Source organism: Trichogramma pretiosum, unplaced genomic scaffold (genome assembly GCF_000599845.2).
Source record: "Trichogramma pretiosum strain Unisexual culture from Peru unplaced genomic scaffold, Tpre_2.0 scaffold120, whole genome shotgun sequence".
Classification (NCBI taxonomy): Eukaryota; Metazoa; Arthropoda; class Insecta; order Hymenoptera; family Trichogrammatidae; genus Trichogramma; species Trichogramma pretiosum.
Window position 1 is genome coordinate 187,013 of NW_019641645.1, and position 22,682 is coordinate 209,694.

The 22,682-nt window shown below is 44.5% G+C and overlaps 3 protein-coding genes across 11 annotated transcripts; 2 read left to right on the forward strand and 1 right to left on the reverse strand.

Moving 5' to 3' along the window:
* The first annotated feature begins 684 nt into the window (after positions 1 to 684).
* On the forward strand, positions 685 to 13,261 carry LOC106655574 (clustered mitochondria protein homolog). Of its 6 annotated transcripts, XM_014376035.2 has the most exons (10): positions 685 to 816; positions 1,313 to 1,855; positions 6,743 to 8,361; positions 8,444 to 8,618; positions 8,696 to 9,031; positions 9,157 to 9,464; positions 9,558 to 10,202; positions 10,292 to 10,564; positions 10,653 to 10,778; positions 10,863 to 13,261. In XM_014376035.2, exons 2-10 carry the CDS (start codon positions 1,582 to 1,584, stop codon positions 11,526 to 11,528), a joined length of 4,422 nt encoding a protein of 1,473 aa, XP_014231521.1. In that variant the 5' UTR covers positions 685 to 816; positions 1,313 to 1,581; the 3' UTR covers positions 11,529 to 13,261. The 6 variants fall into 6 exon arrangements, with proteins under 6 accessions (XP_014231521.1, XP_023315529.1, XP_014231524.1 ...); XM_023459761.1 differs by lacking the exon at positions 685 to 816 and having other exon boundaries at positions 1,058 to 1,855; positions 9,160 to 9,464; XM_014376038.2 differs by lacking the exon at positions 685 to 816 and having other exon boundaries at positions 1,058 to 1,855; positions 9,259 to 9,464.
* Positions 13,254 to 16,857, reverse strand: LOC106655576 (U6 small nuclear RNA (adenine-(43)-N(6))-methyltransferase). Of its 4 annotated transcripts, none has more exons than XM_023459765.1 (7): positions 16,408 to 16,857; positions 16,120 to 16,339; positions 15,909 to 16,049; positions 15,481 to 15,829; positions 15,230 to 15,422; positions 14,619 to 15,159; positions 13,254 to 14,438 (listed from the first exon to the last, which is right to left on the reverse strand). In XM_023459765.1, exons 1-7 carry the CDS (start codon positions 16,549 to 16,551, stop codon positions 14,023 to 14,025), a joined length of 2,004 nt encoding a protein of 667 aa, XP_023315533.1. In that variant the 5' UTR covers positions 16,552 to 16,857; the 3' UTR covers positions 13,254 to 14,022. The 4 variants fall into 4 exon arrangements, with proteins under 4 accessions (XP_023315533.1, XP_023315531.1, XP_014231526.2 ...); XM_023459763.1 differs by having other exon boundaries at positions 13,254 to 14,327; positions 14,358 to 15,159; XM_014376040.2 differs by having other exon boundaries at positions 13,254 to 15,159.
* Positions 16,858 to 18,454: 1,597 nt separating this feature from the next.
* Positions 18,455 to 22,633, forward strand: LOC106655587 (differentially expressed in FDCP 6-like). The gene is made up of 7 exons (XM_014376060.2): positions 18,455 to 19,212; positions 19,871 to 19,990; positions 20,098 to 20,304; positions 20,385 to 20,500; positions 20,583 to 21,259; positions 21,421 to 21,576; positions 21,638 to 22,633. The coding sequence occupies exons 1-7, from the start codon at positions 19,111 to 19,113 to the stop codon at positions 21,877 to 21,879; spliced, it is 1,620 nt and encodes a 539-aa protein (XP_014231546.1). The 5' UTR covers positions 18,455 to 19,110; the 3' UTR covers positions 21,880 to 22,633.
* The last annotated feature ends 49 nt before the right edge of the window (positions 22,634 to 22,682 follow it).

The following is a 22,682-nucleotide window of genomic DNA, read 5'->3' on the forward strand; positions in this document are numbered from 1 at the left end:
GACTATCAGTAAAATTAATAAATAATGCATCCTCATTAAAAATCCTCCAAACGAGCTGTGTCATTGAACAATTAATCCACAAAGAAACGGATTAATTACTTGCATATTATTTCTCACATCAATGTGTAGTACTGATTCTCACGTCGACCTGCCATCTGAATCTAATCATCATAAAGTTCTCAAAAAACTATCCGGAGGAGGAACTCGATAAAATGCATCGACGAGCTTTACGTTGCAAAATCAGCTGCAGCCTCCGAAAATTGAGTCGTTCTTCGGACGGCTATTGGAAGAGGGGGAGGAGGTATACCTACAGGAGAGGAGGAGACTCTCGGGTTTTGCACGTGGTGCTGCGCGCGCGCGCGCGCGCAATCCCTCTAATCGCAGCCGCCTCTCAATATAATGCAACATCGCGCGAGAAATACGGAGCAAGCAATCGCGATAAGTCGGAGTCTTTCGGCTTTCCTTATGTATGCGTGTAACGCACACACATGTATCAGCAGCGCCGATTCTCTGCTCTCTGCGCGGCCTCCTCGGAGTTGCGGCGGCGAGCCAAGCGACGAATATGTGTGCGTGTGCGTGTGTGCGAGCATCCGCACAAACCATCGTTGCCGCCGCCGTTGTACACGATAAATATAGATATATGTAATGTTAGCCGCTGGTGCCGCCACCGTTGCCGTTGCCGTCGTCGCCGTGTGCAGAAAGCAATAGTCGCTCGTCGTCCGCTCGTACGCGTATAACAAGAGGCCAGGCCAGAATTTTTACGCACGCGCCTATAGTACCTATATACCGACACACACACGAAGTTATAAAACAGACGTGAGTTCGAGAGAAAATAAAAGAAAATTTTTGTAACAAAAAAAAAAGAACAAAAAAATTGAAAAAAAGGGGGGTAGTGAAAAAAAAAGTTCGCGTTCTTCCTCTTTTTTTTGCACTACCATTGAAGCGCGGGTGTTGATTGTCAAATCGGAGAGAGCGAGAGAGATCATCGGAGCGAAACGGGTGTAAGCTCCGATCCTCTGCTTTAGTTTTGTTTTTTTTTTTTTTTTTGTTCATTCGCTCTTTTTTTTGTTTTTGGAGTTTAGCGATAAAAGCCTCCCGCGATCGCCGTTCGAGACGAAGATCGTGATATTAAAGGCTATATTTCGTACAGCACGTGCACGCGTATCTGGAGAGCTCCTCCCCCCTGGGTGTACACCAAAGTCGATATACTCGTATACATTTTTTTCTTCTTTTTTTTTTGTTTTCGCCTTGGGTTACACAATAACTCTATAATAGGACCGTGTGTGCCTTCTTTTCATATATATATCTATAGTCGATCGGGCGATCATCGCACTTGCACCGCAACGCACACGTATAAAGACAGACACAGACACTCACACACATACACGTGTGTGCGCCCGCAAACAACGAGTGCGCGAGATTAGACAAACTGCAGATAGAGAGAGAGAGAGAGAGAGAGAGAGAACAGTGAGCCGCCGATACTACATGTGAAAAAAATTGGATAATCATCGGATCCCATCGAGAGAGCAACAAAGTGCGAGGCATATAACCAGAGAAGCAGCAGCGCAGCGATTATAAATCATGGCACTGGGATCACAAGTGGAAGGTGAGGTCGAGTCGACGACCAACAGTAGTGGCAGCGGCAGCAGCAGTAGTGCCAGTAGCACTGCACCCACTGCGACAGCCAACAATCGCAGCAGCAGCAACAGCAGCAATAACCAAACTATGACCACGACGAATTCAACGACGTCGTCCTCGTCGAAGACAGTCGCCGCCGCCGCAGCTGCAGCTAACGCAGCACCGGCCGCCGTAGCTGCGACTGCCAACGGCGACGATGCTCGTGCCGCTCAAACCGGTTAGTACTATTTATTATAATAATACAGTAGTACATCTCGTGGTGCGACTAAAAAACTCTCTTTCGGCTACATGTGAAGAGAGATTAACTCTCGCGGTATAGGATCGCGTGACACATTATAAAAACGGAGCGCGCGGCTAGTGCCGGAGTAGTGTCTTGCGGGTCAGTCGCCCTTTCTTCTCTCCCTATCTTTTCTTTGATACTTCATAGTTGTCTCTGCCGTTATCGTTATCATCGAGTACACCCACGTATACATCGACGAGGTTAAGGGCACACGAAAAAATTTTCAATTCTCGTCGTTGTCTCGATCCTCGTTTCTCTCTCTCTCACTCATTCTCGGCGGGGGTTACGTAACGCGAGTTCGAGTACTCGCACATATATACACACTGGCGCGAGGCGCGTGCATGTGCACACATGTATACACATATACATACACATCCGTAGACGACGACGTCGACGACGGCTGCAACATACATTTGTATGTGTGTGTGCGCGAGTGCTGTATGTTTCGAAAGGTCGATAAAGCGCGCGACGACGACCAACTATTGAAAGCGTATAATAAATGAAGAAGCGGCTAAGAGATTATGATAAATTTTCTTCTGCACTCGAGCGTGCCCGACACGACGATCCGAGTCGGTTAATTTAGCTTTGCATCGCGTATAACACGAGAATATTATAGAAAAGAGAAAAAAGAAACGAGAAGAAATTAAAAAAACAACGACCTTCGGTGGCGATCGTCGTCGTCGTTGTTCGTCCCAGTGTCATGACAACGCCGAATAGTAATTTGCCGGTCGCCTTCGCGCATATATGTGTGTATTAGAACGAATAAATATACACACACTCGTGTACGTACGTATATATCGTTTTCTCGCCGGAGAACTACATATCGAGCTCTATCCTCCCGGTGCCGGCGTCGTGTTGTATTATATACATTACGTAACGATATGTGTATATCTGTACAACATCGGAGCGAATTCGCTCGCGTTGGCGGCGGACCTCTCCTTTATGCATATACACATACGCATGTAGTACCACCATTGTGTCTGGCAAATAGAGACGTACGATGTTTTTTTTTTCTTCTTTCAAAGATTTCCATCTTTCGCGTGTACTTATGCGATCGATTCGTGTCGAGGATACGTTTTCCACGCGCTTTGCGCTCCGTTGGGTTACTTCTCTCTCTTTCTGTAACGATGATGATTCTCTTACATCAAAATCTAGCAGAAGAGATGTTCTCGGTCGCACCGCACACACACACATGCACGTATGGGCGACACTCGTGTCTGTGTGACTTGGCCTGTGCAGCGTGTGTGTATGCGCGCACCGTTCGGAGCGAACGAATCTCGTAGCAGACGATTTTGTACGCATAGGAGAGAGAGAGAGAGAAAGAAAATTGTAACTCTCGATCGCCATTGTATTATTTCTTAAGATCAGAAAAAACGAATGGATAAACGGACAAAATTAAGATTTGACAGACGTAACATCGAACACGAGCTGTCTTTCTTTCTTTTTCTTTATTTTTATTCATAATTTAATTATTGCTATTTCGCTGTCTCTCTGCGGGTAATTCGACAGCACACGAGAGCCGCGTGCCAACGCGTGTATCTTACAAACATTCATCTCTTCTCGTGCTCTCTCTTTCTCGCTTACGCTCGACGACGAGCAACTGCATCTCGTTTCATTTCTCTAATATCTCTCTCTCTCTCTTTCAACGTTACTTTCGACGTCCTCGTTACTTTTCCTATACGCATTACTTTTCATTTCATTTCGGATTCGAAGATGTGGAGCGCGATCGATCGCCTCGTAATCTCGCGCAATAATACGAGTGTTACCGAATTTCATGAAACGCGTATTAGTATAGCAGAAGTAAACTAGCTCTCCTCTCGCTTTTATAAATCGCGCACATCGCCCCGCACGGACACGGGCACAGACATCGTCGCGTTATATAAAGATAGATGCTCATATTGTATTTTGTGTACTATTCTTATGAAGACAAAATATACACGCGTGGAAAGTGAAAATTTCAACTATGTAGATACGGTTGTTTTTTCTCTCTCTCTCTTTCCATCTTTCTATTTGCTCAATACGAAAAACTTTTGTTCGTCGTCGTCTCTCTCTCTCTCTTATCTCTGACTCGGCGCGCGTCTTTCGAGGTGTATATATATTATATATATCTGTCTTATCTCGATTGCTGCTCGGCTCTCTTGCCGTCGTCGAGATGACGAGAGGACCCGACACGTGGTATAGGTAGTACAAGCCAAACACGCAAGAACATTTCATTATGATTTACGAGCAACAATCTCCTGCACTCGTTCGTTCATTATAGTTTTTTTCTCTCTCGACTCGCTTTCTCTATTCCCTGAGAGCTCGAGGCAGCAGCAAAAAAAAAACTAGTCTCCCGTGTCACGGGTGTTGCATCATGCTCGTAATATCCTATCTCTCCTATTTACCGGGGCGCCGGCGCGCACGCATATAGAAGAATATAGCTGCAGCAGACGCAAGTTCGACACGAGTATATAGGCAATATCGAGGCCTCGTTTAATGGACATTTTTTATTTTTTGCCATGCATTCTTTCCTGCACGAAGTACACGGCTAATACACCATACCCGCGGCGGGTTTTATTAATTAACTTCTTGGCCTTTTCTTTCCTTCCCTTTTCCTTTTCGAAGAAAGAGAAGAGAGACGATATCGAGTATATATATCGTACATAAAGTCGACGCGCGCTCTCGAATTGCATCATGCGTTTGTAGTAGTAGAGAATACCCATGTGACATATACATAATAATATGCATATTTCAGTGTGGCGCGGCGCTACCTCGTGCCGCGCGCGCCGAGCTTCAGCCGTCGTGCTCCTATTTCTCTCTTTTTCGTTTATAAACTATATGAACGTTTATTTATCGTATATACTTACGATCGAAGACGTGTGCGTCGTTTTGTCACTTATACAGAGGCCCGTTAAATCGTACAATACATAAGCCACGACACGATGATTTTGCGGATTTACTTTTTTCTTCGCTTCGCCTCTTATTCGCCTTTAATTTATTCATTTATTTATTTATTTATTTTTCCTGCCTCGTCGATTCGATAAGTATTATTGATCGATTCCGACTTTAGATACACACACACACACATCTTATCGTTCGAAAATTGTTCAACTCTCAGCGGCGACGAGCATAAGTGTATGTATACGGTACGTGCACGCGCTAATGCGCTCGGTACACACACACACGGACACGGCTGTACTAAATATATATATAATGCGTATGAAAAACAGAAGAAGCAAAAAAAAAACAAGCAAAAAAATAGTAAGAATTCAGACGAGCCCCCCTCGAGTCGTCGTCCGCGCGTTGCGCGCTGTATTGTAATGGTAGTGTGTATGTGTGTGTGTGTATATATAACGAGTTCGAAACGATGCGTCTTGACCTCGCGCTCGCACAGAACTTGCATATCTAATTTGTGCCTTTCTCGAGCCGAGAGAGAAAGACGAGCTTTGGCCGACGCGACTTTGAGTGGTATACCACGTGTTAACGAATGCACTCACGCACGAGAGAGAGAGAGAGAGAGAGAGAGTTGGACCTCTTTTTTTTTATCGTTATTTTTTGTGCTTTGGAAATAGTTTTAGGAGTCGGTGACTGGCCGCAGTCGTCGACGTCGTCGTCGTTTCCTTTTCTCTCTTTTTCTCTCTCTCTCTCTAAATGCGGACTCTATACAACGCGAAGTCGAAACGACGAAAGAAGAAGAGACGAGTCGTCGTCGTTCGTTAAATACGCGACAAATATATACGTATAAGGTACTATAGTCAAAATTACGACGCTGTCTGCGCACTGCGGGATTTCCATAGCGAATTTTGGCGAACGCATCAAAAACGCGATAATCGTCTGTATTTTACAACGCGTATTATATACGTTACAAGAACGAGAAGAAGAAGAAGAAGCAAACGATAAGAGATTTCGGATGAAACGGAGAAACGACGAAAGAGAAGTAGAAGAGAGATCGGGTTATCGTTTTGTTGTCATGTTTTCATTCTGTTTTCTTCTCTCGTCGCTCTCGTAACACACACACACAAGCTGCAGCGTAATATATATAATATTAACGCGAGCTTTCCAAGCGGCTCCTTACATCCATACATATGCACGGCACATTGTGCATTACGTTGCGTACGGATTGTTTTGCAAGTCCGTCTCTCTCGAAGGCTTTGAAAGAAAAAAAAAAAAGTCGAGCGATTGCTCGCTCATGCATATCGTAACTCGTGCCTACGATATCTCGTTATTATACATACGCGTATCATCATCGTGTCGAGTCTCGTTCATCATCATCGGCGAATGAGAAATACATATATACATATAGCAACTTACCGATCGTCGCGATGCCGATCCTTTTTGTCATTCCTCTCGAACGAAAGATCGATGGAAATAGATGTATACACATGTAGAGTTGGCCCCCCGAAGACAGACAGAGATAGAGAGAGAGAGAGAGATCTCATCGCAACGCGTGTATACGTACGTACGTACGAAGCCGTAAAAAGAGAGAGAGAGAAAGGAAGAAGAATCGCACGGGGCACGCAGCGGTGCACTTATTTACATTGCCGCCGTTTTATTTATATACACACACAGTCATCGGTGAGTGCGTCTATCGCTCGCACAACTCGACGCTTTGAGCTCGTATATGTCCAAAAGTCGTCTCTCGTTGCGCGCGTAGCTCCTTTTTTTTCGTTTCTCTATGATCGTTTCGTACGTATATTAAGCACTCCGACGTCTTATCTTCTCGTTCTTTTTTCCCAGGCCCTCGTATCTCTTATATATGCACATAATGCACTTCTCTATGTGTATCTTAAGCGCGTGCGAACTCGACGTTGATTTTTATCTCTATTTTCCTTCTTCGTTTCGCAGAGGCAACGAGATCAAAGCAAAATGGTAGCAACAACCAGCAGCAGCAGGAAAACGTGCTGGAAAAGGGCGAAGTCGAGGCCACCAAAGAGGGCGAGAAGGAGAACAAAGACAAAGACGGCGCGGACGGCGGCGACGACACCAACAAAGACAAGGACAACAGCAGCGACCAGGAGGTCGTGTTCATCCAGGACATGGGCTTCACCGTGAAGATCTGCAGCCCGCACTCGGAGCCCTTTCACATTCAGGTCTCGAGCATGGAACTCGTCCAGGAGATCCATCAGCTGCTGATGGACCGCGAGGACACGTGCCATCGCACCTGCTTCTCGCTCCAGCTCGACGGCAACACCCTGGACAATTTCGCCGAGCTCAAGAACATCGAGGGCCTCAAGGAGGGCTCGGAGATCAAGGTGGTGGAGGAGCCCTACACGATGCGAGAGGCGCGCATACACGTGAGACACGTGCGCGACCTCCTCAAAAGCGTCGACCCGGCGGACGCCTATAACGGCGTGGAGTGCAGCTCGCTGTCGTTCCTCAACGTCGTCACGAACGGCGACATACTCGAGAAGAAGAGTAAGAGCCGCGCCGACTCGGTGGACTGCACGCCGCCCGACTACATACTGCCCGGCGGCGCAGGCGCAGGTCGCGAGAGGCCGCTGCTGCCGCTGCAGCCCCAGGCCAAGGAGCAGAGGTGTCCGCCCTGCCTCAAGGTGCTCACCACCAGCAGCTGGAATCCGCCGCCCGGCTATCGCAAGCTCCACGGCGATCTCATGTATCTGCACGTGGTGACCCTCGAGGACAAGCAGTTCTACCTGACCGCGTGCGCCCGAGGCTTCTTCGTCAATCAGTCGACCAAGGAGACGTTCAACCCGAAGCCCTCGGTGCCCTGCCACCTCTGTCACAGTCTCATCGATCTGCTCAACTACCTGAGTCCGGCCTTTAAGCGCGGCTTCGCCGCCATGCAGCGCAGGCGCACCCAGCGCCATCCGTTCGAGCGCGTCGCCACCCCGTATCAGCTGTACGCCTGGTGCGCGCCCCAGATCGAGCACACCGTCGACGCCATCCGCGCCGAGGACACGTTCTCGTCCAAGCTCGGCTACGAGGAGCACATACCCGGCCAGACGCGCGACTGGAACGAGGAGCTGCAGACCACCCGCGAGCTGCCGCGCAAAAATCTGCCCGAGCGACTGTTGCGCGAGCGCGCCATCTTCAAGGTGCACAGCGACTTCGTGGCGGCGGCGACGCGCGGCGCCGTCGCCGTGATCGACGGCAACGTCATGGCCATCAATCCCGGCGAGGAGCCCAAGATGCAGATGTTCATCTGGAACAACATCTTCTTCTCGCTGGGCTTCGACGTGCGCGACCATTACAAGGAGCTGGGCGGCGACGCGGCGGCCTTCGTGGCGCCGCGCAACGATCTGCAGGGCGTGCGCGTCTACGCGGCGGCGGATCTGCCCGGCCTCTACACCCTCGGCACGGTGGTGATCGATTATCGCGGCTATCGCGTCACCGCCCAGTCCATCATACCCGGCATACTGGAGCGCGAGCAGGAGCAGTCGGTCGTTTACGGCTCCATCGATTTCGGCAAGACCGTGCTCACTCATCCCAAGTACTTGGAATTGGTTGGTTCTCATAATTTTCCGTTTATTTGCTTTTTTTTTGATTCGCGCTTCGATTCAATAATCGCATATTTTTTGTGTGCAGTTGAGCAAAGTCGGCCACCAGCTGAAGATATTGCCGCACAAGGTCGTCAACGACGCCGGCGAGGAGATCGAGCTCTGCAGCAGCGTCGAGTGCAAAGGCATCATCGGCAACGATTCCCGGCACTACGTTCTCGACTTGCTGCGCACCTCGCCTCCGGACGTAAATTTCCTCAAGAGTACGTATATCCTACGAATCATAATTGAGAGAGCCGACGAACGTAACTTTATTTTTTTTCTCGCATTTTTTCCGCAGTCGAAGGCTTGGAGCTGAGCGAGGCGTCCAGAGCGTTGGGCTTCCCCATCGAGCACAAGCACAAGCTGTGCTGCCTTCGCCAGGAGCTGATCGACAATTTCGTCGAGGCCAAGTACGTGCAGTTCATCAAGCACGCCGCGGTCAGTCTGCAGAAGATGGCCAAGCGTCTGCCCGACAAGTCCAACAAGGACGAGAAGAAAGAGATCGAGCCGGAGAAAAAGGAGAGTACCGTCGTCGACAGCAACAAGGCGGACTCCTCGGCGCAAGCCAGAATCGAGGCCGAAGCGGCCAAAAAGGTCTTGCAGGACATGAACAACACATGCGGTGAGGAAAAAAGTAAAAGTCGTTTTCCACCTTCTTTTTTTTTCTTTTCTGAAGCTCAATTATTATATACACCTTTTCTCTGTCACTTTTTTCGATCGCTTCTATAATGGCAAACAAACAAAATTTTGAATTTCCAGCAGAGCATAAAAACACATGGGAGATCGTGAAAAGAGTGGCTGCCGCAATGTTTAGAGAGAAATTCGACAATAAATTCAATATAAAAAATTTTGAATTTCTAGCCGAGGAAAGCACAAAGGAAATCGTACAAAAAGCGGCTGCCGCAGTCGGTAGCTTGAAAGAGACTGAGTTCGACATTAAATTCAATCCGGACGTCTTCTCGCCCGGCGTCACTCACGTCGACCCGGAAGGCCCGGACTTCAAAAAACAGAAAGATCTCGTCAGAGACGCGGCTGAATTTTTACTCACCGCTCAGCTTCCAGCTTTCGTGAGTTCCCTCGTACACTCGTACAACACAGATTCTCATCGTTTCTCACCCAGCCAAGCATGTTTTAACTAAGTTTTTTTCTCCCATACGCAGATTCGCGAATGTCTGGACCACACGCCGGCCGCCATGGACGGCGGCACCCTGATCGAGGCGCTGCACGGCCGCGGCATCAACGTGCGCTACCTCGGCAAGCTCGCCAACATGCTGTCGAGCAAGCCCACCCTGCAGTACCTGCACCGTATCTGCGTGTCGGAGCTGCTGCTGCGCTCGGCCAAGCACATCTTCACCACGTACATGCAGGGCACCGAGCTGATGTGCCTCACCGCCGCCGTCAGTCACTTCCTCAACTGCTTCCTGTCCTCGGCCCAGCTCAACAATCCCCAGCAGAATCTCGAGGAGCTGCAGAGCAAGACGGCGAAGCGGCGCAACAAGCGCAAGGGCGGCGGCGTGCCCGAGCCCGACAACGAGTGGGCCCTGCTCACGCCCAAGTCGCTCTGGCAGCAGATCCGGGCCGATCTCAAGGCCTACTACGACTGGGAGAGTCCCGTATCCGAGTCCATCGACGTCGCCATCGAGTTCTTCAATCTGCAAAAGATCACGCTGCTGCGCGCCTTCTGCATCAAGACCGGCATCCAGATAATGCTCAGGGAGTACGTATTCGACAACAGGAATCGCGCCACCTTCTTCGAGGAGGACATACTGAACATCTTCCCGGTCGTCAAACACATTAATCCACGCGTGAGTACAATTTTACGCGGCGCATTTTTTTTTATCACTATCGGCACTAAAATCAAAACGATCGCCTGTTTTTTTTTTATTTGCTACAGGCTACCGACGCGTACAACTTCTACACAACCGGCCAGAACAAAATCCAGCAGGGCTACCTGAAGGACGGCTACGAGCTCATCAACGAGGCGCTCAATCTCCTCAACAACGTCTACGGCGCGATGCATCCGGAGATCGCCCAGTGCTTGAGAATGCTCGCGCGACTGAACTACATCATGGGAGATCACGCCGAGGCTCTCGCGACCCAACAGAAGGCCGTGCTCATGTCCGAGCGCGTCAACGGAATCGATCATCCGTACACCATCACCGAATACGTGAGTGATATCGGTGGACAGAAAAAAAAAAAAAAAAATGTAAAATCGACCCGACATCGATACTCATCATTTGTTTTGTGTCTTGCAGATACATCTGGCTCTGTATTCGTTCTCCAATGGACAAGTGTCGGCGTCTCTGAGGCTTTTGTACAGAGCGCGGTATCTCGCTTTGCTCGTCTGCAGCGAGGATCATCCTGAAATTGCCCTGCTCGACGTAAGTTACTACCGTCAATCACCAAAGCATTGAAGTAAAATCATCAGCGTAATATTCAACTTTTGTTCTCTCCCCACTCGACAGAGCAACATCTCCCTGATATTGCACGCGGTCGGCGAGTACGAGCTCGCGCTGCGCTTCAGCGAGCACGCGCTGCGCCTGAGCAACCGCTACTTCGGCGGCCGCTCGCTCAAGGCCGCCCTGGCCCATCATCTGGTGGCGCGCGTGCGCAACTGCATGGGCGACTTCCGCGGCGCCCTGAACAACGAGAAGGAGACCTTCTCGATCTACAAGCAGGTGCTGGGCGAGACGCACGAGAAGACGCGCGAGTCCAGCGAGTGCCTGCGCCACCTCACCCAGCAGGCCGTCGTCCTCCAGAAGAAGATGAACGAGATCTACACGGGCAAGACCGGCGTCAGTCTGCCGCCGATACAGGTGCAAGCCACCTGCATGGGCACCGTCCTGGACTGTCTCAACAGCGTCAACGGCATCGTGTTCGTGCAGGTGAGCCCCGCCGACATCGAGAACTTCAAGGCGGAGATCGCCAAGCGCCAGCCCGGCGCCACCGTGACGAGCCTGATCGACCCCGAGGCCAGTGGCGGTGATGAGTCCGCCGACCCGGCCGACAACCCGGCAATCGAGAACGGCAGCAGCAACGACGTCGACGCCAGCAGCAGCAGCAGCAGCGTCAAGGAGACGGCGACCGAAAAGAAGCAGCAACAACAGCAGGAGCTCACGACCCAGAGCTGAATTAAAAATTTATCGTACTACGCGAAGCAGCCGCTGCTCGTTGTGCTCGTCGACGAGCGTGCAGCCTAAACTCAACTGTTATTATATACTAAATGTGCCGTCGATGAGACGAAAAAAAAACCGATCGGCTCGCGGGTGCGTTCAATCTTGCGTTTTTACTACTTTACTATATTATGATTAATTATAACGGATAAGAATGATGAAATTAATAATATCGATACGCATACAAAGTTACATGAAATTGTTTTGTATGATACGGAATGATGGGACAGTCGAAGTCAACCATCTATTTTCTCGTAATCTTTTTTTTTCTTTTTTCTTTCATAATCTGAGCAAAGCCAATGTTACGTTGACTTATCGATGATTTCAGAAAGTAATTGCACTCTTTCGTGAAAAACAATAACCGCCTGTTAGTTGAGATTTTTTAATGCAACAACAATTTTCAAACTTATTGTAAGATTGACGACGATATGTTGACGAAGAGAGAAAAATCAACGACGTTTTTACATAAAAAAAAAAAAAAAATGAGAGTAACGTGTTGCTAGTTTACAATACTGAGCCTGTGACTGCAACGTTAGTCGCGAGGCTATGGGAATTTCAACGAAGTATGTATATTCCGAGATTTGATGTGAAAATTCTCGGTGCCTTGAATGAGAATCAATTGAATATGATGATGATCGTTAAGTTTTTTCTAATAATTGCATATATTAATGAACTTATTGAATGTTTCTTATTTCTATTAATCTCGCGCAAATCAAATTGCACTTTGAGACTCAAAGTGTTATTATTGATATAAATACTCAAAGTAGTTCGTTTGAACTATTGATTGTTGAATTCTCTGCAAGTGATTGTTATTTGTTGAAAATTACCCGAGCTTATCACGGAAAGAGTAGAGTATAAACTCGATATTTTTTATCGTTTTCAACTGAACTTTCAAGCCAACTAAACATAAATAATCATTTTCTTGTCTTGTACAATTAACTTTCTTGGCGTATCTTTGAAAGTTTTTTTCAAAACGCATGTCATCGTTGTGCATGAGACTGTTAGGTCGAACAAATGAAACGTTGAGCGATTCTTGCGTACATGTAATTATACGAAGAAAAAAATTATTTTAATAATTCCCAACGTGGCGAACAAAGTTGTATATTAAATCACATTCTCATAATGAATCATGAGCTATGTACCGTTCCTTTCTTTTCTTTACAAAGGAAATTTTGTTACTAATTTATGAATGCGAATGAGGGTGTACGTTGCGCGCTATAAATATAGTGTATAAAAAAAAAATTATCAATTACTCATACGTGACGAAATCGAATTAAGTTAATTCGGAAAAGACTGTGCATATTAAAGATAATTTGATAACTAAAAACCAAAATGCATAAAATGAAATTAAAGAAAAAAAATTAAATCAATTTAAAAAACACCGATTAAAGCTTGAATTGAGCGTTAATAGAAATTACGATAATATCACATTATTATTTCCTAATAATGCAATAAGTTATTATTATGTAGAAAAACACCAAAAGTGCTTCCTATAATTCTGCCTGATTAATATTTTTCGAATGGTAAATTAGTACCATCTCATTGTTTTATTTTAATAGTTTTAGTTCTTTTCTTAGTTCTAATTCTATTTTTGCGATTTCCTAGACAGAGTTTGAATGTTTTAGTTTTTTTTATCTCTAAGTTGTTGAATTAATTCGAATAATATATATAAAAATATATATACATAAAATATTATGAAGTGATATAGTTAGTTTGCTATGATAAAAAAAAACGTCAGATAAACCAAATAATAAACAATAACTTCAAACTTCTGTTATAGTAGTGATACAGTTAGCAATAAAGCAATGTATTGTAGGTAGCTATTAGCGTTGATAATGTAACTGTTACCAAAATGTTCATTTTGATTTTATTTACGTTTTGAATGAAGATATAAATAAGTATATCTTTTTGATATGTGTACATCAAACTTGAAAAACTACTCGCATGCCGATGAAATTTATCAACGCGTTAGTGATGAAATGATTGGCCTCAACACTAGGATTGTACAATATAATGAAATTTTGAAGGACTGTTGAAAACATATGACTGCGGCTTAATTATTTGTTAAAGCTGCATAAAAATTGTTGAAAGTAGATTACAGTGCAAATCAGTCAATATTTATTATATATTAATGTGTAACTTAGTATTTCACTCAATATGAAATCAAACCATTTGATAAAACTCATAAATTTAATTTAGAGAAATTATTTGATTCATGGTACAATGCTAAACGTTTTTGTAATAAAAAATCAATAATCATCGTTTCTTTCATGCACTCGTTAGAAATATTGTACAATACAGAATTACTAGTTAATGCATTAATTCAAAATGATAAGATCTCTGATTTTTATTTGTCATCTGTTATGTAATTTGGTAAAAAAACTGTTTACATTAAATAAATCATTTTATATATAAAACAATTGCTTCGAAGTTTCAAACAATTTTTCTTTGGTCAGAAATTTCGATCCCGACTCTGTTGAAGTCTTAACATTTTTGCTGTTAATTTTTCTTTTTTTATTCTTTCTCGTTTCTGTTTCATTTCTTTATGTATTTTTGCAGTTAGAGAATCATTAGCACTTTGCAACATAAAATATTGTCTAACATTTAACGTATTAACTAAGTATTGCCTTAACGTCTCGATACCTTGTTTACCACCCCGGCTTTCTTCATACATTATATAAATAATAATTAATTTTTGACTTTGACTTTGACTTTGATTTTGAAGTTTCCTTTTATTTGACTTTGAAGTACCTTTTATAAACGGTTTTTCGGAATATTTAGTATTAAAATGGCTCAAGTCAGAATCTTTGGAATCATTGGAACCATCAGAATCGTCGGATTCCTCAGAATCGCTGGAATCCTCAGAACCACTGGAACCTTCAGAATCGCTGCAATCTTCAGAACCGCTGGAACCTTCAGAATCGCTGCAATCTTCAGAACCGTTGGAACCTTCAAAATCTCTGAAATCCTTAGAATCGCTGCAGTCCTTAGAAATGCTGCAATCCTTAGAATCGCTGCGACCTTCAGAATCGCTGCAATCTTCAGAACCGCTGGAACCTTCAGAATCGCTGCAATCTTCAGAACCGTTGGAACCTTCAAAATCTCTGCAATCCTTAGAATCGCTGCAGTCCTTAGAAATGCTGCAATCCTTAGAATCGCTGAAACCCTCGGAATCGCTGAAATCCACGTCATCGAAGCAATCCTCAGAATGGCTAGAATCTTTAAAATTGTTGGATTTGCCCGAACCATCATCAACTAATTTTGCTACTTTTTGTGTTACAAAAATTTTAAAGACTAGATACGGCTCAATGTTTTCTGTTTGTTCATTTTCTGGCCCTCCAAATATTGACATAGGACCTTGTTGATTTTCTGTTAATCCAGATATTGACAAAGAATCTGGTTGTTCGCAATCAATTTGTTCACTGTTTTCCGTATTTTCTAATCGTACTCTTTTCATAGCCTCTTTGCGCATAGCCATTCTCCGTTTTCTTCTACTGCCAGTCCAAGATTCAGAATTAGCTATGCATTTACAAGCCAAATAATCCTGATCGGTTGATGACCTTTTTGATGGTAAGTCTTTCACCATAATCTAGAATTAGAATTATTTGTGAGTGATATTTTTGCATAAAAGAAAGAAAAAGAATGATTATGATTATTACATTTAATTGTGAAAAAATTTTTTTCAGCCGAACCATTGTTTCTTCCTTACAACTCAAATTTGGCAGAGATGGAAAACAGATTTTCTTTGGTAGATCTTTCTTAATTTTCAAATTTTCTTCTTTAACTTGTATTCTTGGAGCAGTGGTGAAGTTGATCATATTTTTTGGGATAAATGACCAAGCTATACCCCATCTGTTGAGAAAAAAAAATTGAAATACTTTTCAACAATTGCTTTGTGAATTTAACATACCTTTTTGTGTAACCTTGGCAGAATTCAGTCCAAACAAAATTAGTGATATTTCGTTGTTTTAGTTGTTCTCTTATGAATTTTAAAGTTTTCTTTTTTCCAAACATTGTTGTGTATATTTTAATTTTGGTTTTGTACATTAAACTTTCATCCATTAATTGTCTTATAAATTCTTCTTCGCCACCTGTGACTCTGACTTCATGGTCATGACCAGAAACAAATTTTTCATCACATCGATCTCTCTTCTCCGGCTTATCTTCAAAGAAAGGTGGATTACACATTGTAAATGCATATTCATAATAATTTTGCTGCATTACTTCTCCAAGTATCGAATCTTTGTCTACGCAGAACACTGTAAGATTACATTTTATTATTATAGTTATACAGTTCTTTTAAGTTGTCTCTGTTAAAATTAATTATTATTCAACTACCTTTAATTTTGGTTTCTAATCCATTTTGGATAATATTTTTCTTAGCTGATTCGATGCTATCAGGATTAATATCGGTGCATACCATGGAACTCTTGAACATCCTTTGAATAAGTAATGGATAAATTCCAATAGGTCCAGTACCTATGCAAGTTCATTAAAATTAAAGTATTACACATTATTATCACAGTGAAAAATTATCGTGCATAATTACCAATATCTATGCCGGTAACATTGTGTAGTTCACGAATACCAGCATGTCTGAGAAGATCTTCTATCCACAAAATGTAATTCAAACGTAGTGGCAAAGTTGGTATTAAATTATTACGTGGAATGGTAACTTGCAGATCGAAATCATGTTTCAAAAGAGCCTGCGTTAGCATTCTCAAGTGATATTTATTATTAAAATCTATCGTGAGTTTTCCATTGAGTTTCTGGAATTCATTGAAGAAAAATCATTCAGTAATAAAAAAGATAATGAAAAGAAGTTTTATTGACTTACGAGGGAGACGCATTTTTTGAATTCCCAATTTTTTTCACACAATTCTTTAAAATTCGGCGGAACTCTGTATCTGTTTCGGGGATGCATGAATCTGTTGAGCGTGTATCGCGAGTATTCCTTTCGCGTTTTACGTTGCTTGTCCATTTTTGAACGGTGTCTTGCGGGACAGTCGATGAAAATCGACGATGTAAACAAACAACACTTAACCTTCAATCACACCTGCAGAAATCGCGTTGGATCGAGATGCGACGCGACACGATGATAGGATATAGTCTTTTCGACAGTCTTGCACTCACTGCAACTAAACGTGCGCACAATTAATTCCTTTATTCAATTATATCGTTGTCAAAATTCCTAACGCGTAAAGCGGAGTCACTAGAAGCAATCGCTGCGCCGAGTGCAAAAACACGTGTGTGAAGTACTCGCCGTCTCATGCGTATGCGAAAAAGTTTCGCGCGCCGCGAATCTTTCACTGTCTAGTTCTATAGCAAAATGAGCCGGTGTCGCTGGAGCATGCGGGAAATTGAATTTAATCCCGCATAGTTAGTCCTGTAATGACGCCTAAACTGTTTTCTCAAATGCTTTTCAATCCTGAGAAATTCGAATTTTCAGATATTTAAGAACATCCGCGCTAGAAATGAAATATGAAACAAAAATGCGCATTTTGCCTTTATTACGTATATCGTCAAGTGTCAGTGCATAATCGATGACAATATTATTGAAAAAAAAAACAGTTTGAAAAGGATCGATGTCGCTCGTTTTCTAATCTTTAAGTCTCGACTCTCGGATCTGGGATAGTTTTTCGTTTGTTTTTGTTATGTTAACGGTAAAATGCCATTCTACCATTAATTGAAATAAAAACAGAATTTAGCCAGGCACACTTCTGCTGGTTATGCCAATAGAGTCAGGCAATTTTATAAACAAGAATTTGTTGTATTTATATCGAGTTTGTCGCATTCACGTGTTAAGACTTCTACCTAATTAGATGGATGCTAACGACAATGTAGTAAACTCGCAAAAGAAAGTGAATGTCAGCCCTTTATCAATGAGTAGAGTATTCGTATAAGTAGGGTAAAAACATCTATTACTGCGCCTATCTTGAGCACATTAAGTGATGTTTTTGCCCTATAAGAATAATAAAAATAAGTACTTATAATAAGAATAACAATAAATTCAACTTTCGGAGTTTCATTTATTGATAAAGACTCTTCACGATTGGAATTCGAGCTAATTTTCCTTGCTCGCGTTGTATTACATCACCACGCTCCAATCCAAATCGTCCAGAGTAAAAGTCAAAAGCAGTTTGAATCGTTTTTCGGAAAAACGATAAAAGCCAGAGATCTACATACTGGATGATATCAAACAAGACGAAACTGGCTTACACATTCGCACGTTCGAAAAAACAAGAAAAGAAAATATCATGTCAATGAAAAAGCTTCGCGCGATCGGAAAGCAAAAGTTATCTCGTTTTATACTTTCAAGGCCCTCGCGAGGCAGCTAATAATTCATCGCGTCTCTTTGTCGTCGTGGACGTGTTTCAACGTCGTCGCAACGACGCTATAAATCCAAAATTAGCGCAAGAACTTGTGTAAAATGCACACACAAATACACTCACAGCTCATTATGATTGCCGCGCGGCGTTCTAATTTTTTAATTCTAATGACAACAACGTTCGTTCCGAAAGGCCTTTTTAGCGGAGAAGAGAGAGAGACTGCAAAATTTCAACAAGTAAGTATATGAGTCTGCTGCAGTCGCGAACGCAGATATAGGATAAGCTGCAATTTCGCTCAACGTTATAACTCGAGACATTTCGAGCGCGCCGAGCGTCGTGTTTATAATAACGTAAAAGAAAGAGAAAGACATAATCCGTCGAAGCGCGACTCATATAAGCAGTGATATTGCATGTTCGCATCTCTCTTGTGCTCGCGAGAGCCAAGTGTGCTGTGTGCGCGTGCGAGAGTGAGAGCGAGAGCGAGAGTAAAGAAAAAAAAACAACGGCCACTTTTCACGCAGCGCGTGAATTCATCTCGCCGTCGTATATATGAGCTGCTGAGTAGTCGCGCGAGATCGCAACGCAGAGGCAGTTCTCTCTCTCTCTCTCCGTCTTCGCTTTCAGTCAGCGCGAATCATCGCGCGCGCGAGCAGTTCTACCGTGTAGGTCAATTTTTCGTCGTCGTTCGTTCGTTGTTGTCGAATTCCGCATTCGACATCTTATTTCGCGTGTACGCGTGTGAGTGTGCATCAGGGAACTCGATTTTGGAGCGGACCTGCCGCGAAGGAGAAAAGTCTCGACTTTGGCAGCGGTGTATATTAGAAGGCATTACGTAGTGTGCGTGTGTCGGCGCGGCCTCGAGTGTAGTCTCGAGGTGAAATACACCTGTTGCTCGCGCGCACCGACTCTATACGTATATACGTATTATTATTATTACCGCTGTATCCATCGCGTGTTGTATACTCTACTATATCGCAACACCGTGCATCCTTTGACATTATACATACATACAGTGAGATACATATACATACATACAAGTGTACAGTGTGCAAACTCGCGAACGAGAATCCGCAGTGTTGTTGTGATTTTTCGGCATTGAATATCCGCAAGGAGTAAAAGCAAAAGAAGAGCATCCCTCGATGCTCCAGCTCGCGTGACCTAGTGTGCAGTATATACGGTTCGAGATCGTCATCGTCGTCATCGTCATCATCATGGCACAAGTCGTGAAGAATTTGACAAACAGTATCTGGCACGCGTTCAACGCCCTGCAGCTGGAGAATCAAGTGGGCGCCGTGGCCAAATCCAAATTGAAGGTGCTACTGCTTGTTTTCACTTTTGTATATATTTTTTTTCCCCCAACGAAAAACGTCGTCGTCGTCGTCGTCGTCTTTATAAACATCGATGACAAGTCCAACTCGATACAATGAAATCTCGGCTTCCTATACTTACTACCACTACTACCGCTGCTGCTATACATAAATGCACAAGGCGATATCGTTGTACGCTGCCGCCTGTTGATCTTCGCCGAGGCCCCGCAGCAGCAGCAGTATAGTGACTCACGGGCCTATGCGTAATAATATCGCATAGTCCAGGTTTTGTCGCTTTTATACACATGTGATTCATAATTGCTTTTAATGCAAATTACTTGGCGTAAGAGGCACTCTTTGAGTGGCTTACGGAGAGCTCGTGTTTTTTTATTCTTCTTTTATCCAAGGATGCCATCGATTGAAATATAATAATTCGGACGCGGCGCGTGCGAGTGCCGCTGCTCTCCGCGCCGACGTTCGATTTATTTATAAAATCGCGTTGTTTTCGCGGCTCGATTATGACGTACTTCGTATATACGTGGGTCCGAGTTCGTTGACATTATATTATTAGGTTCATATTTTCCGAACTCGGCTGCGCCCGAGATTTATGCGTGTTTATTTACTTGCGTTATTTATTTATTTATTTGTGTGTGTTTGCGCGCAGGTTCTGACGGCCAACATCGGCACGCTGCTGGACCTCTACGGAGTCGAGAAAGGATTGGAGCACTACAGAAGCACGTCCACTCTCACTTTCGAGCACTTTATCTTTTATCTGCAGAAAGAGGTCAGCGCATTATAAATATAGTTTTTGTTTTTTCACATATCGCGCAGATAGCGTGCGACGCTCCCGGTACCGAATAATGCAGCTCTCTCTGCTCTTGACATCAACAGGTCTTTTCCTCGTTGACGGAGTCCACCACGATGGAGACGTGCAGAAACTTGGAGAAGGGCGTCGACGAGATATGCTGGCTCGTCTGCAGAAAGCAGTATCTGGACAGATCGAATCCACTGTACACGGACGCCAGCGTGTACCAGCTATTCAGGATATTTTGCCTGCTCGCCGAGGTGGAAACCGATACACTGGAAGGCGGCTACATCGTAATTATCTACTGCTTATTTAGGATGCATCTTGGGAGTTGAATTACCATGTGTTATTGATAATTTATCGTTCGTTCTAGGTAACTATGCACAGCGACGAAGTGGCTCGAATTGCATCGCAGTTGGCATCGTCGCTAGGTTTGTGCTGGGATCCCGCTGACTTTAATGCACTCTCAGCGGCTATCGGAACTTTCAGGTATCCGATTACGAAGCGCATCTACTTTCATAATACTATCGGGGAGAAAAAAATGTAAACACCGTCAAATTCGTATCCTCAGATTCTCGACCTTCTTGGCGGTCTTGGAATCGAAGTACAGCGGCGACGGTAATTTGGACATCGACGGAGTTATCGAGGCCATAGAGGACCTGTATCAGACGTACGTCGAGGACGTAATCAAGAAGGGCTACCTGATGAAGAAGGGCTACCTCCTGCCGACCCTGAAAGGCTTCTGGTTCGTGCTGCGACCGGGCGAGCTCGCCTACTACAAGGACTCGCAGCAGAAGGAGGCCGCGGGCACGATCACGCTCGACGGTAATTCGTGGGCCGACTCGGCCGGCACGAGCGGCGGCCACGCCAAGCCCGATCGGCGATTCGTTCTGTGCACGCCCGAGCACAAGTGCATCGAGCTCGTCGCCGAGGACCATCGCGGCCGGCTCCAATGGCTCGCGGCCCTACAGATCGCCGTCGAGCACGCCGGCGAGCGGGTGAGCTATCAGCGCGGCCTCGCCATGCGTCGACGCTCGGCCCGGCTGGCCTGCAAGCAGGAGCGGGAGGAGACGCGCCAGGAGCTGCTGCAGGAGCGACAGGCCCGCATAGCCGCCGAGATACAGGCGCGCAAGCTCGAGGCCCTGTCCAAGCGGGAGGGCGCCCGCGTACAGGAGCTCGAGGACGTCAAGCTGAGGCTCGAGGCGCTGCTCGAGGAGGAGAAGCTCGCGCTCAGAGACGAGGAAATAGGTAATTTTATAATGTGCTATATACGTATATTTTTGTGTCCGTGGCGAGCTGGCAGCGCGTGTTCTGTGTACACGCGCGCGCGCCCGTTTGTCAATCGATAGTGACACACTTAAAGTGCTTCACGTGTTTAAAAATGTACTTTGCAATTTCGTCACACACAGTTCGGGGCCTTCAAGCGCGAGTTTTGAACGAGGAGTGGGAGAAGAGAGAACAACTGGAGAGGCTGCAGCAAGAGCAATTGAAGCTGCTCGAGATGGAAAAAATGAAGCGGATCGAGTTCGAAACGAAGCAGCAGGAAAACGAGAGGCAATTAAAAGGTAGAGATGCTTTTTTGACATAGCGTTCGTATATATGTATAATTTTCATGATTTATTGCAGAGGCCAAGATGCGGCTGCAGCAGCTCGAGCACGAGAAAGAGAATCTCGACGCGGAGCTACGTGCGGCCCGCGAAAAGGTCAAGAGAGCCGAGGAGGCGCAAATTATTTTGGAAACTCAGCTCGTCGCGACGAGGCCAAAGAGTGGCGAAAGAATCATCAGGCGATCGCAGAGCTTCATACCGACGACGAAAGAGCGGCCGTTACTGGTCGAGGAGAGGCTGCTCTTTCGGAAAAATTTCTGATCGCGACGCGACGTGACACGTCATTATTATATATTATTATATGAATAAGAGGCGGGGGCGCGCGCGCGCGCGCGTGCCGCAAGATATCGCCGCGCGCAAAATACATGTAGACTCGCGTGTGCGTGTGCTTCGCATTGCAACACGCATGCAGGGCGTCCATTTAGACACACGGTATATATTTTTATATTTAACTTTTTTCGTTATTATATAACGCGCAGAATAAGTCTGAACCCTAGCTTTTTACGTCAGGAACGTGAGGAAATGTGTCATAAATTTAAGGCGAGTCAGAGTGAAAGTAGTAGTAAACGCGACTCGATCTTACGCGAACACGAATTATTCAATCAAATATTATAGAATCGTAAATAATTAATAAATGTTCCTGAACAGAGTATCTTGCCTTATTTAAGGAGAAGAAAGAAATTAATCGATTGTTTTGTTCTTTTATTATTTTTTAATATCTGTAAGGTAATTAAGTATATTTTATCACGAGATCGAATGCCAATGAAAAAGCATTTTCACGCATATCATAAAGACAGTTGTCAATTAACTCGCAACGAACGAATTATCAATTTTAAGATTGTTATGTCTACGACGTATTTTCTAATGTTTTTCTTTGTTACAAACTTATATATAAAAAAAGTGTTGATATTTTATTTATTATTATCGTTTAATTTGAAAGTGTATAAAAATTACATTATTTATAAATGCATTTGTAAGTCACGTTATTTTTAGAATAGAAAAAAAAAAGTTTATATTTAGCTCTCTATATCTCTTGACTCTCACACGCGCGTGACAAGAGTTTT